General features: G+C 39.3%; 1 protein-coding gene across 1 annotated transcript in view; it reads right to left on the bottom strand.

Moving 5' to 3' along the window:
- UBN2 (ubinuclein 2) overlaps window positions 1–17,319 on the bottom strand; it is an 80,584-nt gene that overhangs the window by 20,290 nt on the left and 42,975 nt on the right. Inside the window, exons 12-14 of the mRNA XM_015813516.1 lie at window positions 10,320–10,370; window positions 9,362–9,404; window positions 3,355–4,878 (exon numbers count right to left, since the gene is read on the bottom strand). Of these exons, the coding sequence (XP_015669002.1) occupies window positions 3,355–4,878; window positions 9,362–9,404; window positions 10,320–10,370 (1,618 nt within the window). The remainder of the gene's footprint in view (window positions 1–3,354; window positions 4,879–9,361; window positions 9,405–10,319; window positions 10,371–17,319) is intronic.

Raw genomic sequence — 17,319 nt, 5'->3', positions numbered from 1 at the left:
CTGGCCCTGTGGTGCAGCTGGAACAATCTGGAGTTGAACATGTTTGAAACCGTAGACATGAGAGTGGATTTTAGGAGTAGCCCTTCTATTATACCACCTCTTCCTACTTTTTGGTTCTGCACACTGACTTTGGCGGTGGCTTTGGTGGCGGGGTGGAATGGTTTCACCTAAATCCCATGCATGCACAAATGAAGCTTTGTGTGCTCGCCTGCCACTTTGGCGGCCTGGTTCCCAATAGGCTGCAGCCTGTGGTAGTGGGCCTTGGTCCAGGAGTTGGGGACCGCTGTCTTACTATATTCGATAGCACAGTTTCAGCAGAAGAATCCTTCAGGTTTTGGGGTTCTATAATCTCCCAGGACTTGAAATGGACACTTAAACATTAGAACCATCATTAGAAAGGCACAACAAAGAATGTATTTCCTGGGTCAACCCAGGAAGTTCAGACTGCCCCAGGAGATGTTGATACAGTTTTACAGAAGAATTATTGAATCTATCATATGTATTTTTATAACTGTCTGGTTTGGTACAGCAACCAAACAGGACAGGCACAGACTCCAACTGATACTTAGGACTGCAGAAAGAACAATTGCAAACAGCCTGCCTTCCATAGAAGATCTGTATAGTGCACGAGTCAGAAGGAGAGGTGAGAAATATCTACAGACCGCTCACATCTTGGACATCAACTCCTCCCCTATAGACACCACTATAGGACATTGCATGCTAAGAACTAGGCACAGAGAGTTTTTTCCCTTGTGCCATCACTCTGCTGAACACCTAATTCTCAGTACTGTCTAATGTCTAGGTGTATTTACACATGTAGCATGGCTAAATATATTGTTATTATCCTTATCTTCTTTACTACTCTTTCTTATTGGTATTATTATTATTATTATTATTATTATTATTATTATTATTATTATTATTATTATTATTATTATTATTCTGTTGCTTTGCATGTACACCGAAAGCTTCTGCACTGGAGACAAATTTCTTGTTGTCTAATCACTTGTTGGCCAAATAAAATATTCTGTTCTGTTCTATTATTTTTTTACACTGACCTTCAAACTGGTTAATGACCCACTGATCTTCATGAAAATTATGAACCACATTTCTCATGATTTGGGGGGAGGAGTTTTAATTCTGCATCTAGAAGATTTATTGATTTATTTGAAGGATCCTGCTCTCTATACTGATCAAGTGCAAAGAGATCTTTGGTGCTTTCATAAATGCAGCCTCTCTGCTAAGCTAGAAAAATGCACCTTTGAATTTCTAGTGTTAGACTATTTTATCATGTAAGCTAGAATATTTCTTACCTTATGACCCTCCTCCAATCTCCATTCTCCACCCAGAAAACTTCAGTGCCCCTTCCTTGATATCTAGCTAGTCCTAAGTCACAGACTCCTAAGGGCAGAACAGAAAGTCTTTCCTTGACTGATCAAATTCATATTCATCAAAAGCAGGTTTCATAAGTGCAGGGTTATGTTCTCAGCTTTTTGGGAGGAATGGAAGAACTCTACCCAAAGTCATGTGGGAAATTCCATAGCNGAGAAAACTTAGCAAGTCTTGGACAAATAAAGAGAAGGTGTTTTGATTCTTATATAGTTTCAATCTAGTCTGCAATGGAGTACTTACTTTAGCCAATTTGTGAGTCTTTTTTCAAGAAAGAAGACATGAATAATCAGTTATTATGTGATAAACTGAGATGTTCAGCTGAGTAGATGGGGGAGGGAAAATGCAAGCATTTAAAAGAGGCATTCTTGACAGCTGCAACCAAAGGAGAAATGGAAATTCTACTTCCTTCTAGCTAAACTCATAGGATGGAAGGAGGGATTGGAAATCTCATATGCTTCAAAAGTTGAAGAAATAGAAGATGGACACAATACCTTCCAGCCATTCATGACCAAGAAAAGATTTAACTTCAAAGGAAATAGGAAGAAGAAAATAGAAAGGTGTCATAAGGGCTGAATTTTGCAATTCAAGATTCAGAAAAAGAGAGATACACATAAAAATATTTCATCTATGTCCAAATATCCATGAACTCAGAAGGCAGGAAGAAAAAGTCTAGAGTTTGAATTCTAGAGTACACACCTATACATTTATTTCTTCACACTGTAAAGAACAAATCATTTGTTATATACACCAACACATTTAATTCTTGTCTTCAATAAAGATTCTACTTTAGCTATTGTACCTGAGAGTCTTCTGCCAAGTTTAGCCAATTGCTAAATAAAGGGTTAAGTGCTCTGGAGACCTGAGATTTATTGCTCTGTCCTGGTATAAAGCTTGACAGCAACTATGTTAAATGTTGTTATTCAATAAAGGTGCGTACTTTAGGAAATGTTGGTCAACTGAGTATAACATTTGTTTGTGAAGGCAGTGGCAGCCCATTTCTATAATATTGCCAAAAAAATTGCATGGATGTGTCCGTGTAATTATTACTGAGTCAAGTTTGACTCAAGAGTGTTTTTATTTTTACTCAAAACTGTTAAGATACCTTATTTACATACACAAAGAAGAACACATACATTCCTTTATCTAGCCCCAAGAAACAGAAAGGAAAAATATCAAAAAGAGATAGGTTGAAGTGGAGGGATAGTTACACAAGAAAATGAATGAAAGTGAAGCAAAGATAAGGAAACCTAATAGGAATGAGGCAAGAAGTGGTTAACTAGATAGGGAAGGAAATAAAAGGGGGAAAAAAGCTCAGTTTAAGCATCACAAAAAGGAATAGGTTTACCAGCCAAACAACTCTTCTCAAGCAGCTGTAATTTTCAAGGGGTTAGGGTTATTCTATAAATAAAGTAATTCACCCATCTAAATTATTGCATTATTGCTTTTCTAGTAATTTATTCTGCATGGTGTTTATAACAGTCACGATAAAAAAAATCTTAAGGTACAAATAAATATACTAGAAATTATTTTTTGTCTTTATGTATTAAATCCCAGAGTGTCAGTTATCATAAAATGCTATAAATAAAGTTGATTTATAATAAATTCTATCTTCTAGTAGCTATAGGAATATTGATAAACACAACCCTGATTTGTATTTACAAGTAATCCTTAGTGTTTTTAAAAAACTTTTTGCTTTAATGTTAAATAAAAACTCACCCATTATGGGCCACTATGTATGAACCTGGCCATTGTAACTTGTTTAACAAACTATACCTTAAATGTGTAACTGCATCAAAACAGACATTTAGGATTCAATATTTTCCTTGAAGTAAATCCTATTACACTGAGTGGACTTATTTCTAAATCCACACACTTTTGCATTCATTACTACAGTTCAGAATTTAATAGTCCCTATGTACAGTTATATTATATCTTAAGTTCAGTTTCAGATTCAGTACATACCTGTACACTGGCTGGTATAACTGTAGACCCTGAGGCAGAAGATGGTCTATGTGGAGTTGATAACTGTTTAGTAGCACCCTGTGCTCCACTTCCTGCTGCTCCAGAGGGATTAGTCCTACTAGCCCCACTTAAATTTAAGCCGCTTCCCCTATTGATAGGTACATTTAATCCAACTCCACTCATGTTATTTTTGCCAGAAGTTCCAGAGGCAGAGGAACTGGATAATTTAGAAAGGGCTTGAGGATTCTTTGCTGGTTGAAGGCCTGAGGTTCGGTTAGAAGAAAGTAAATTTATTGTGGAAGATTGTCGGTTGACACTTACTCCACTGGACTGTTTATGAAGGGAATTGTTGAGGTGACTGTTCTGGGATATTAGTGTACTTGGACTGGAAGAACTGGAGGAGGATGTGGGCTTGGTTGTAGAGGTGGTCTTAGATAAGGGAAGTTTAAGAGATGCAGTAGGTTTGGATGTTACAGAAGGCTTGGGTGCTGGGGGTTTGGGAGAGGCAGCTGGCTTAGGAGAGGGAACCATGGAGAAAGGAGGCTTGAAACCCTGGGCAGAAATGTGTGATACCATGGCCTTGGCCAAATAATTACTAGAGGTAGAGGTGCTGGATGTTGTCCGAGACACAAGCGGGTGAACCATTTGGGAACTCCCAGAAGTGGCATTAGACAAAGGAAGGCGGTATACTACTGGTTTATCTGAAGTCTTGGTTACTGGGGAAGAACAGGAAAGTTTGGGATTGCTACTTAATTTTACCACAGGATTGGTTTGAGATTTACTAATAGTAACTTGCAGAGGAGACACATATTTTTGTTGGGCAATGGACTGCTGGTGAACTTTTGCCACTTGTACTGTTGAGGAGCCACAGCTTTGGACTTCTGAGGAGGTTACAAGCACAACTGTATCCTTTGGCCTTTGTGAAGTAGAAGAAGCTGTAGCTTGCCCTTTACAGGAGGAAGAAATATGGGTCTGCGAAGAAGCAGCTTGTATTTGACTTGACCTCTGTAACCCTTGCTGCAGAAGCTTGGCAGGCAATGGTTCCAAGGAAACCTTAGGATTTTGAATTGAAGATCCAGCAATAAGGCCTGAAGAGATACCAGTCTGAAGCAAATCCTGGGATTTCTTTGGTACCGGTCCTGTGTGTCCAGCTATAAGACTTGATGAATGTTGTGTTTGAACAGCCTCTATCTTTTTTGAGGATGACAGAGGTAATTTGCTCATTATGCTTGCCAACTTCTCTTCTCTTAGCCCTGCCCGAGGTCTTGAAGCACATGTGTCTACAGGGGACACAACAGAAGAACACTTGACCCCATTATTAATAGCAGCCAGAGCATCAGAAACAGAATCCAGTGAAGGCGGATTAAATGACAGATCTTCATCCAGTGAATCATCTAGGCAAATTGTCTCTGGAGCTGGAATACAACTGGTTACAGCATTGATAGGTGTGCTAGTACTTGAAGCAGGAACACAAGCTGAAGCAAAAGGGGGACATGCTCTCTGCTCCTTCTTTGGACTAGAGTCCTAGTGTAAAAAGAGAGAAAAATGAATTTGTTTTTGAATTCTGCTAGCAGTGATGATGTTTCCTAGTTTGTGTAATGAAACATCTGCAAGAAAACAACCAAGGACCCCTTATTTCAACCCTGAGCTACAAATATTCTCCTTTATTGAAAACAGCTCTTTATAAAGCAAAGGATTCTGTGGAGAAAAGAAAAAAAAGAAAACAGATCAATGTATTCTACAATCTGTTTCTCGCTGAGATCTATTGGGTATGCTTTATTCCAAAGTAGAAAAATCTTTCTTTCTCAGGCAAAAAGCAAATCTTAAAAAAAAGTTAAAGCAAGTATATGGCTTGAACAGTCTGAGCTGATTTTATTTCAATGATAATGATTCACATTTTTATATTATACATATACAGCTTTCATGTTACTTACATGGAATATCCATTAAAAAAAGCAAGGGATAAAATTAAAGACCAAATGGCATGCAAATAGCAACAAACATGACATTTTACTTTAGGTATACTAATATTCTAAATCTAGGGGGGTAAAATTTAAAATGGTGTAGTTATGAACCAAAAAAGAAAAACCTATGATTTACCACATGTTGCTAAACTGTAGTACCCAACAACCGCAGCCACTATGGCCAATGGTGAAGGGTATTGGAAATGATAGTTCAGCAACATCTGGAGGGCTATAGATCAGACATGTCAAACTCGCGACGTCACATGACGTCGTGCAACGTATCGGGATGATTTTGCCATTGCCGGCAATGGGGTGGGTGCAGCTTCCGGATGACGCATCCAGACCGTGGGCCAGCAGTTTGGCATGCCTGCTATAGATTATCCATCCCAATTCCAAAGTCTCTGTTCAATCTTAAGCCCACTATTCATCCTCTAAAATGTTTTTTCATCAACTAAGAAGAGTTTTGCAAAAAATAACATAATTGGAATAGAAATGCCTGCACCAGTGAAAAATTGGTAGTGGGGAAATGGCTAAAAATCTACTATATGTCTCCTTGACTTTTTAATTCCTATCCTTATCTGTTTACCTTAGATTGTACAGGTTTGAGTTTTTAGGCCCATTTTTTGAAAACACAAACCTGCTACCATCATATGGATTTGGACTTAATGATCACTCCAATTAAAATAATAGCACTTATTTCCAGAATGCTCATGACATCACATTGTCCATATTATTGTTTGAACATAGATATTTTCTAATTTGCTTCATCCTTAAAGCTTAAATACTGTAACAAAAGTTGCACTAGCCAACTAGCATCTAGGCAGTTCCAGTCATTGGATATACAGCTGGAATAATGGACTGAACTCAAGTAGAACTAAAAACTCTGGATAATAGCCCAGAAAAATGAAATTATTCATGCATGAGTCATTCATGCAGCAATGTTGACTCTGCCTACCAAGGAGCATAGATGGGCATGGAATCTTGCAAGAATACCAGACAGTTGAAGAAAAAAAGGGCATTGGAAGAATATCTAAAGGATAGTAAAGAAGATGCACTGAGGTTAGTACACTATGAAGGCTTACTGAGTACTGGAGAGACCAAACTGGCCTACAAGAAAGACCAAATGAAGATTAAAAAAGAGCCATGGCAAGGCGAAGTATAAAAAACAGCAGGCAAAATAATAATAAGACCTGGCAATGGCTAAGAGCAGGAAAGTTGAAGGAAGAGACTGAGGGGCTAATTCTTAAGCAAGGCTTAAGAAAAATATATACAGAGCCAGAATTGAGAAGGTAGCAACAGACAACAAGTACCATCTTTGCAAAGAAGTTGAAGAAAGAGTAGACCATTAGTTATCTGCTGTAAGAAGATTGCACAGACTGACTACAGAAAATGGCATAACAAAATAGCAACAATGGTACAATGAAATATCTGCAAGAAATACCATTCGCCTGCAAGCAAGAACTGGCGAGACCACAAAACAAGCAAAGCAATAGAAAATGAAGAAGCTAAACTGTTCTGGGATTTAAAATTCTAACAGATATGCACCTGCCACTTAACAACTGTTGATAGGAAAGACAAAAAAGTCTGAATAATGGAAACTGAAGTATCTGGAGACAACAGAATAGAAACTAGCAAAATCTCAAAACATCTGGACACTATTTGAACACACTGGCACTGACAAAAACACCATCAACTAATTGCAAAAGGCAGCTTTACATAGAGGAGCTTGCATCCTGAGACAATATCTTTAGCATCATCAAACAACATCCGCTTACCCAGGTCCTTGGGAAGAACTTGCTAGGTGGAAAAAATACTAAATCCTGTTTAAACATCTGGCTGACTGTGCAATTTGGCATCAATAAATGTGTAACCATAGACATAAAGGCAGAAAAACTGTTGAACATACAACTTAACAATGAAGATTTTATAAAGGCAGTAGCACCAGAAGGCTACAAATATTTGGGAATTTTGGAAGCTTCCAATTTATTACAGAATCAAGTCAAAATATTTCTACCAAATATATCAAATGAGTTTGGAAAATTTTGAAATCAAAGTTAAATGATGGAAACCTCATTAAAAACAATTAATACCTGGGCAGACCCTGCTATTCAATATATAGCAGAAATAGCTGACTGGACCCAGGTGGAACTTGATAACTTGAATTGAAAGACAAGAAAAGTAATGGCAATGCACCATACTTTGCACCCAAAAAGCGATATTAATTGGCTTGAATTCGCCAAGAGATTAAAAGGGGTAGAGGACATTAAAGGTAAAACAAATAGTGGAGGAAGAAAAGCATAAACTAAATGACTACATTAAGAAAAACTAAGAACCCTTGCTTGCTTGCACTTGTGTCAGAAGCACTGAGGCACTTCCAGGTTGAAAGGTTTAGCCGGTAACATCACTGTTGCCTGGGGATGCCCAGTTGGGGGCTCCTTTCATGTCCCCCAGCAGGAGCTGAAGTGAAGGACGGGAGCTCAACCCTGCCCCATGGCAGCACTCAGGTCTCAAACACTGGCTTACTAATCTCCATCCCATTGTCCTAATCATGCCAGCCACCGTGCTCCTAAGAACTTTTGCTGAAGGTAGTCAATCAAGGAAAGCTTCTTGAAAACAACAATGGTGAAGGCTGAATATAGAAAAGAAACAACTGAAAATCAATTTGTTAATTGAAGTACAAGTCAATGCGTGGTCAATAGTTAATGAATATAGAAAGAAATGGTGACCAAAAACCACATGGGGTTGGCTAAGATCAGCAGTGTTAAAGAAAGAAACCAAAAAGGCTTTATTTTACTGGCTCAATTACAAGCTTTGGCAATTAATTGCAAGATGGCAAAAATTCAACATATAACAAACAATAGCAAATATTGCCTTGTAGTAAAATAATTGAAATAATTGACCATTTGATTACGGTTGCAGCAAAATTTGACAAAATGACTACAGTGTCCTGCCAGAGTAGCCAGAATGGAAGCTTTGCCAAAGGTTTGGACTTGAGTGTAGTAAAAATAACTGCGACCATCAAGTTGAGAAAGTTCTGGAAAATGAGTGAGTTAAGATCTTGAGGGTCTTTAAGATCCAAACAGACAAGCATCTTGCTCATAACATCCCTATAGAAAAGTTACTGAAAAGGTTTAGGAAAAACAATTGGAAAAAATTACAAAATACCAGGACTTGCAGATTGAATTTGAAAGCTTATAGAAAAAGAAATCTGTTATTATATTGTAATTGGAGTCCTTGGAGAAATACCTAAAGGACTTTCTCAATATTTGGAAATATAAAATTTATCAGACCTCAATACTCTAATTTTACAAAAAAAACAATCACTCTGTTTGGAACTGCCTATACTCTTAATAATTTTTAGGTCCTTGGTTAGGACTTCAATTATTAAGTTTTCATAGTCTTAGACTGTGAATCTAAGTATAGATTACTTCAACACAATTTATTATTATTATTGGTCCTTCCAATAGAACTTAATGCATTAAGAACTTAATGCATATGAAGACCAACACCAACAAAAGAATTGGCAGCTGTGACTGCATATTCTTGTGAATGGATAATAATTTATTTTCTATTTTCTAAAATAAAATAAAGCCACCATGCACTTGTCAGCATATAGAAAATTGCAAAGCTATAAATATTCTGGTAGAGTTGATTACTGCAGGTCCTTGGAGAGGACTCAATAAGTGATCAAAAATGCCAAATCCTATCCAAATATCTGGCTGACTGTACAAGCAACCATAATAATTTATTATTCTTGTATACTACCCAACCAGTGGTGGGATTCAGCCACTTCGCACCACTTCGGCAGAACCGGTAGCTAATTTTTTTGCCCAGGCCCAGAATGGACTTCCGGAAGTGGCATCCACACAGAGAACCGGTTGTTCACATGTTTGAATCCCACCATTGTACCCAACTAACAAAGACTCTGAGTGGCCCACAGCAATCAAGCAAAGCAGCTACAATAAAATACTTCACTGAAATGTTGTTCTATTTAGTATATCTCAGACTATTATTTCTTCATTTATAAGTAATTAATTATTTACCTTTCCTTTGGGTTTAGGTGCCAGAATCACCTTCTTCTTTGTCCTAAAGAGGACAGTGCAAAGATAATTATAACAATATCTGTAATTTTTATTCAAGCACTAGGTCCTGTTGAAAATTTACTGCTATAATTTTACTGCTAGAGAGAAGGTTAACTACCGGTAAATCTAGAATAATCACATTGAAACAGCATGTGAAAACAGCTTATTTAAATTCAGGATTTTTAGCAAGTGACTCTTGCAGAGGTGGTGCCACTTTGAACAACAAGCTTTATACCAGGTTATACCCAGAATAATTAGAAATGCTTCTGAAAACAAGGCAAGACAATCTTCAGGGAAAACAGTGCATGCAGTGGAGATTAATGGCCTTTCCCTAAAAAGTTATTCCATAGTTTCGATGATATCACTGGGAATATTCAAATAGGTAAGCTAAGGAGAGCAAACCACTAGAGAGGATAGCTTTATATGTCTGCTTTTCATATAAACCAACTCTACGGCAGCAGCACCTCCCACAAATATAACTGGGAGTAAGAATATGCATGATATCTAGTAGCAGTTGGTTTGAAATATAGTATCATGTGGTGTTTGGAAATCCTGACAAGTGGGTCTTTATGATTTTAAAAATGTAAAAAATCAATAATAATTTCTGACAACTGAGTAGCAGTGTTACTGTATATGTTTAATATTACTATACTATTTGCTGCAGAAGTTGTTTTCATATTAAAGCATAATTTCATATGTTTAAGGAAATGTATTGCATGCTACCTGTTTGCAAAATTCTTATTTTTAGATATGTCAAGAATAAACCATAATAATTAGAATTTTGAATTTCTATTACCAATGGAATTACAACCTGAACAATAACTATTGTAATAAACATAAATTATTATGAAATTCAGGCAATCATGATTAAAGAATTGCAGATAAATAGGAAAAGTATATATACTGATGTTATACTCACAGAGCAGATGTGAGATGATTATGAACACTTCGGCTTTCTTTAAAGAGCATCCTGTAGAGAGACATGTGGAGAAGAAATAACTGTAATTTATCAAATTTATTAATTATTTCTCAGAGATCATTTTATGTACTCATCTATGTGTACACCTGCTTGGCAGAAGAAGGTGGCTGAAGACAAATATACTCAAAAATTACAATTTGATAGCCTTCCGCAATATAGGCCACAGCAGGTGGCTGCAGCAAGCAAACCATAAAAATAATCACTTATAAATATCTTATGAAGGATCATCTACAGATGAACCAGACCATATGAAACAAGCTGCAGTATAAAAATTAAATTTGTCTTTATTAATTTGTTACATCTGTATGTCATCCCAAACGTTCCGTGAAGCTCAATTACATAAAATCCACCCACAACTATCAATAAAAACTAAACTGCAACATAATAACATCACAAATGGTGAAATCTTTTTATATCTGCAAAACAGTGATTATATCAAAATTTCCCTCAATACAGTTAGTCCTCAAGTTACAAATGTAATAGAGCCTGCCCATTCCATTCATAACTTGAGGATTCGGTGGAGTGAATCTCGTACCTTGAACGCAATTCACTCCCAGCTTTTGCCCACACATTCGCTAATGCGTGGGCGAATGCATGGCTCATTAAATGAACATGAGGTATCTCAGGGTGGGGATGGCTATGGGGGGGCCTAGTGCTTCCGACCACCCAAGGCCTACCCCAACCCATTGAAATATCTCATGCTCCCTCCCCTGGGGGCCCACAATTGCTCCCCCCCACTTACCTTGTGAAGATCTGTCTCTTTTGCAGCCTCTCTTGTTTCTTTCTCTGCTCCCGGTAAGAGCAGAGGGAGGCCTCCAAGGCCCAGAATGGACCTCTGGAAGCACATGGCTGCCACCCACTGCCTCCATTCTGGGCCTCGGAGGCCTGCATAAGGCCTCCGAGGCCCAGAACAGGCCTTCAGAGCTCCACTGAAGCACACACACCCCGGCATCCTTTCCGGCTGGCAGCGGCCTGGAAAAGGCCTTTGATGCCTGGAAATGACATCGGGGACATTTCAGCGGTGCTCTGAAGGTCCGATCCAGGCGTCGGAGGCCTTTTCTGGGCTGCTGCTGCTCAGAAAGGAGGCCCAGAACAGACACCAAGGAAGGCTTTTGCATGCCTCTGGAGGTCCGTTCTCCCCCAGCTTCCGTTCCGTTCTCTGTTGTAGAGAACAGAGGCCTAAATTACTGTAAGATCACATGAGATCAGTAGCGTGAGATCTCGCGTCACTGATCTCATGTGATCTTGTGTTACTTTAGGCCTCCATTCTCTGCAAATGCAGCGAAGGAAGCAGTGAAACAGCCAAGAAAGCGAAGGATCTCTCGATCTTTGTAAGGAGAGTATCCATAGATCTACTGCCTAGGGCAGTAGTGGTGAATCTATGCCAGAGGCGGCACTCAGAGCCCTCTCTGTGGGCACGCGCATTGTCGTGCCAGGAGTTTGCCAGAGTAGCGAGCATGTGGCGTTTGGAAGCGACGGAGCAGGAAGTTAGCGAGCAAGCAATATTGCCCCCCCAGGGATGCCCCGGAGATGGCGAGAGACTGGCCCCCATCAGTCCAGCGGCCCCCAAGGCATGCACACAGGAGGCAATGAGTATATGGGGGCTGAAAGCATCCGACAGCAGGGGCTGCGTAGCCCACTGTGAATACCGGGGCGTCCCTCCAGCAGCAGTGCTGCAGCGGCACCAACAGCACACGGAGTCGGGGGAGCATGTGATGTGGCCCGTGGGCCATGTGTTCTGGGCAGCGGTGGCAGCCTAATGGACCTGTGTGAGCTGCTGGCAGCAGCAGCCTGAGGCGGGGCCAAGGTGCATTGGGTGCACGAGGGGAACAGGTTTCATGCACTGACCAAGGACAAGATCTGCGAGGGGGCCGAGATGACCAGCAGTGACCTGCTCTCCAACTGCAAGCAAAAACAGATAGGACAGAGTAGGCGCATCCGGCAGTCTGCATCACGTGCCTCCCCCCTCCCCTACTCCGCCTGCTGCTGGAGGGCTGGCCCAGTATTGGCAGTGGGCTGCGGAGCCCCAGAATGTGCTGGTCGAGGGGCTGGCAGCCCCCACACGCTCGCTGGCTTCTGTGTGCGGAGGCCGATGGTGTCAGGCAGCAGCTACCCCTGCCCCTGCCTCGCCCCATGGCAATGGCACCCCCTTCCTGCCCCCTACCTCACCCCATAGGACAAGCATCCTTCCCACTGCCCCACTTGCCAGAGACCCCCTGGATCAGTGGTGGGTTTTAAATAATTTAACAACCGGTTCTCTGCTTCGCCTTTCCTCCACCTTGGTCGGGGTGGGCTGCTCAGGGAGTCAGCTGAGGTGGGGGCAGGAGGTCCTGGGGGGGCAGGAGGGTACGGTTGGAGGCAGCTGCAGGAGTCTCAGAATGGGATGGGTGCAGAAGGGTGGGGGGATCAGCAGGTCCCAGCTAGGGGAAGGTGAGGGAGTCAGGCTAGGGGGTCAGGAGGGCCAGGACGCCTCCACGGAGGAAACACTTGTTTGAAAAGCTGAAGAACAATTTACTAAGTCTTTGTCTGAACAGCAACAATAGTAAATATACCACGAGATTATTTATTATTTTATTTATTTAAAATTATCTGCATGCTAACCACTTGAACAATTCATTTGAAAAGCACTGGTCTAGAATATCATTAATTAATGTATTTGGTTTTAATTACTATAAATTTAAGTATTGCAGAATCTACCCAAAAATTGATATGGCAAAATAGTAATGTTTAACCATGGTTTGTAAGGAGATTCAAATGCCTAAACTGCAGCAGAAGGACAGATGTGAATATATAATGGACTGCAAATACACATTGTCTTGTTTGGATTACTGTAAAATAATATAAGGCACTATATATGACATATATTTAGTTTTTCTAAAAAAAGTACTGAATGCTTTAAGGAACATACATACTGATAAAAGGCCTAATAACACCAATCTTAGGACTAAAGTAATAGAGAAGTGACTAACGCTTCTTCTTGGTTAAATAACATTATCTTCAAAATTCTATTTTCTATTGGTTTTTTCTAACTCTGATCAATAATAGTTTTCTCTCATTAATGGAAGTACATAATTGATAATCACAAAAGTATCATTTTTTGAAATGTTAGGCATGTTTTTTTTAATAAGTCAACCCTTGGGCTTAAGGAAGAGCTTTGAAGAATCTACATAAATAGCATGATTTAAGATTGTTCCTTGATATACTGCTTTTGTATTTGTTTTTCTTTACATCACACATATAACCAGAAAGTGCAACCAAAGCGATTATGCTCCAATTCCAAACTATACAACTGAGAATTGTCATTTTTTCAACACACCTGAAGGCCTCAAAGAGCTTTCATAGTAAGGTTCTTCTAATATGGTCAGCTCAGAATTTCATGGTCATGAATCTATCCCAAATTGTCATTTAGTTAATAGGACATATCCTCACTTTTTTGTTCTGGGTCAAGAGGGCTATTAGGGGAGTTACAATTCCCTATTATATTCAGGCCAGAAATTGCATTTCAAGGCATCATTCCCCCTTATCAGTGTGTGGGACATCAAGTTGGTCTGCCCTTCAAACCTTATCAAATTTGATAGATTCCTAAATGGATTCCAGAACCTACAGCTGTCAATCCCATTGATCTAAAGATCTATGGAGAAATAAAATGGGCCAGTGTCATCATTACTCCGGGTTTATAGCATCTCAAAGGAATCATACACTGAGGGGTCTGATTCAACAAGTTGTCAGCCTCAGGAGTTGCCAAACAATCAACTGAAACTAATCTTCACAGATAATATGCAGGAATAGAGTTTATTGAATACTTTGGAAAGCTAAGCAATGCAGCTCCTTTAGAAGCAAGTTCACAAATGCCCATAAATGAGCCACACTTGTATCTAGGTCAATGAAGAACACTCATCGGGTTGGCTTCTTTGCTGAGAACTCATCAAACTGTATCTGATTTTCTATGTCTTTGGATCTAGATCTGACTCCTGAATCTCAGCTCCTTGACCTGAACTGGCTCAGTAACCTCCCTGGCATTTGACTCTTGGACTATTGTAGATTGGGTGTTTCTGTACCTATATTAAGTTTTTACTCTGGACAAAACTTTCTAGCCACCTGGCTCTCAGGCAAGACCCCACTCTCTTGTATATATTTCTGAAGCATGCATGTACTTGCACATTTGGCTCTCAGTCTGTCTTAGTGCTTGATTGTTAACTATTCATTAGCAAAGGATTTGTAAATGAAGGCAATTTGTATAGTCTCACTTTGAAACATGACACTATTTTGTTTCAGTGCTATCACATCTACAATTGTATATAAACTGCTAGGTCCTCTGTCAAATTGTATATTTCATTGAAGTTGACACAACTTCTATATGGTACAAAATTAAATGCAGCTTTCTGCAAATCTGAAATTACACACTATGTACAGTTATTTATAAATTCCCACAATCAGGGAGGAAACTGAAGCTGAAAAAGAGACTGGATATTTCAGCAAGACAATGATCTGAAAGACACTTTAACAATGAAGGAAAGGAAAGGAAAGGAAAGGAAAGGAAAGGAAAGGAAAGGAAAGGAAAGGAAAGGAAAGGAAAGGAAAGGAAAGGAAAGGAAAGGAAAGGAAAGGAAAGGAAAAGAAAAATGTTGAAATGGCTTTGAGAGTCCATATCCTTGGATGTTATTGAAGATTTCAAACAAGTAGCACATAAAAGGGAAAAAATATCCAAAAATATCCAAAACCAAGAGTCTAAAGAATTGGATCAGGGGTGCCTAAGTCTTACCAGAATTTCAGTGTGAAGTGATATTAATATATTGGTTTTATTTGTTTGCACAAATATCATCCAATTCATAGACTCACAGCTGTTAAAATCCAACAGAATAAGCAATACAATTAAAAACACCACACTATGATAGCTAACTAATCATAATGCCCTCACACCCCTGGCACACAAATGCTCTGTGGAAGAAAAAGATCCTCAACAACCTTTTAAAAGGAGGAAGCTATGAGGAAGGAAGCCAACTAGCAACCAATGCCGCAACTGTAACACATAAGTATAACATGGCTAACTTTACTATCTTCAGTTAGCAGATAGGCCTGTGCATCTTGGATCATCTGAAGCTTGTTTTTTTCAAAGGCAGCCCTATATAGAGTATATTATACAAAGTAATACACAAGGTGATATAAGGGCATGGGTTACTGTTACCAGGCTTCCCAGTTTAAAAGGGCCTGCAGTTAGTGCACTAACCAAAGTTGGAGCAACTACATACACTATCATTCTTTCTCTTCATATGCTGACTGGAACCTCTCTCTCAGGAAAAAAATGGACTCACTACCAAGCAGCACTTCAAGCCCTAATTTTTATAGACAGAAATATACCATATGGCCATTGAGAAATTTAACAAGACATATTCTCTCTCTATCCATGTCTCAACAGAGGTAATCCACTGGGGTGACCAGCACTGTTTCCAAACCGTATTCATGCCTGAAGTCTGAAAGTAAAGTGTCTGGAAAAATCTGTTCTTCCAGGACTCTCTGTAACTGATGCCTCGCCACCTTCACCAAACACTCAATATGGGTATCAACTATCATCAATGACGTATTTTCTTCATTGTTTCAATTGTTGCTCTAGTCTAGTGTGTCTTCAGCTCCTGCAGCTCCCCAATAAATCAAGTAACCCTTTGTGAGGAAGAAGAGGCTGTTTAAGGGCAATCTCATCCAACACTCACATTGGCTCCATATTCCTGAGACTGGCAAGGCACATGGAATAACTGATTGCAAGATTGCTTAGAAATTATCCACATGCCCTCAAAAAAGTCTGAGAATTAATATTTGGGGTAATCTATTTTAACTGGTTTACAAATCATGTAGAGATCAGTTGAGTGGATAATGTATTTCTTAGATAGAAAATGGTATAAAATGATATATAAAGACAATGTTCTTCATATTCAGATTACATTCTATATGTTCTGAGGTAAACACCAGGTTTAATGCTTAATGTGTGGCCATCTGTTTGCATGCTGGACCCAAAATCTTCTGAATAAGTCTGTGGGTCCCTACAGAAGAAATGAATTCTCTACAGATGATTCTTCTATAGAAAATAGAGATTGCAGTCTAGGGAATTCTACCACCAAACTGCCCAAAAGATCCAGAAGCTTGGGCAGACATACTACAGGTCACTGAAGTAGATGGTACAGAAAGGGCACTCATCTTTTCCCTAAAGTCCAATGTATCATACAGGTATTTACCTGGCCAGCTCTGAGGAAGTGCTTCTGGTCACTGCCAACTTTCACAAACAGTTACTACTCTACCTCCTCCCCAATTACTATACTGACGCTAATGGAGCAGCTAAAAACCTGGCAGGAAAATCTCAAACAGGGTTACATCTCTATGTAAATCAGATCTCTGTGATGTAAACCACATTTCCAGGCTCACTCATACAAATCTAGCATTGACTGAGAGTCTGGCATGAGACTGTGGCATCCAGCAATCCAGCCATCCACTATGAGAAGAATGTATGGATAAATGTATATTGAGTGCTTTGATAATAAGCTGGTGATAATAACAGATTGTTCAATAATATAAATGTGTACATCTATATACAGATAATGCTGCACTGTTGGCTGAAAAGGTAAATTATTTGCAAAAGTAAATTTTATCTGAGAGTTATTTTTATAGATACTGCATGACACAACAACGTGAGGGAATGTAAATGGCCTCGAGAAAGGGGAAGGGATCAACAAACTATTAAGAGAGGGAGAGGTTTAGAAAAGATGATTCAGTTTTGCAAAAGAAGAAAGCATGAGAAAAAAATCAAAATAATCCCACTTTGATTTTATTTGGTGTAAGATTTATTTGCTTTCAGGATTGTTATTGTATCCTGGCACAATAGAGCATTTCTGAAACAGATGCTGCTCCTCTTTTTTTATTTTGTCTACCTCAAAGCATTGCCAACAATCTT

This window comes from Protobothrops mucrosquamatus, unplaced genomic scaffold (assembly GCF_001527695.2).
Source record: "Protobothrops mucrosquamatus isolate PMUCROS unplaced genomic scaffold, P.Mucros_1.0 scaffold162, whole genome shotgun sequence".
Classification (NCBI taxonomy): Eukaryota; Metazoa; Chordata; class Lepidosauria; order Squamata; family Viperidae; genus Protobothrops; species Protobothrops mucrosquamatus.
The sequence above is the reverse complement of the archived record's forward strand: the minus strand, read 5'-3'. Positions and strand labels throughout refer to the sequence as shown.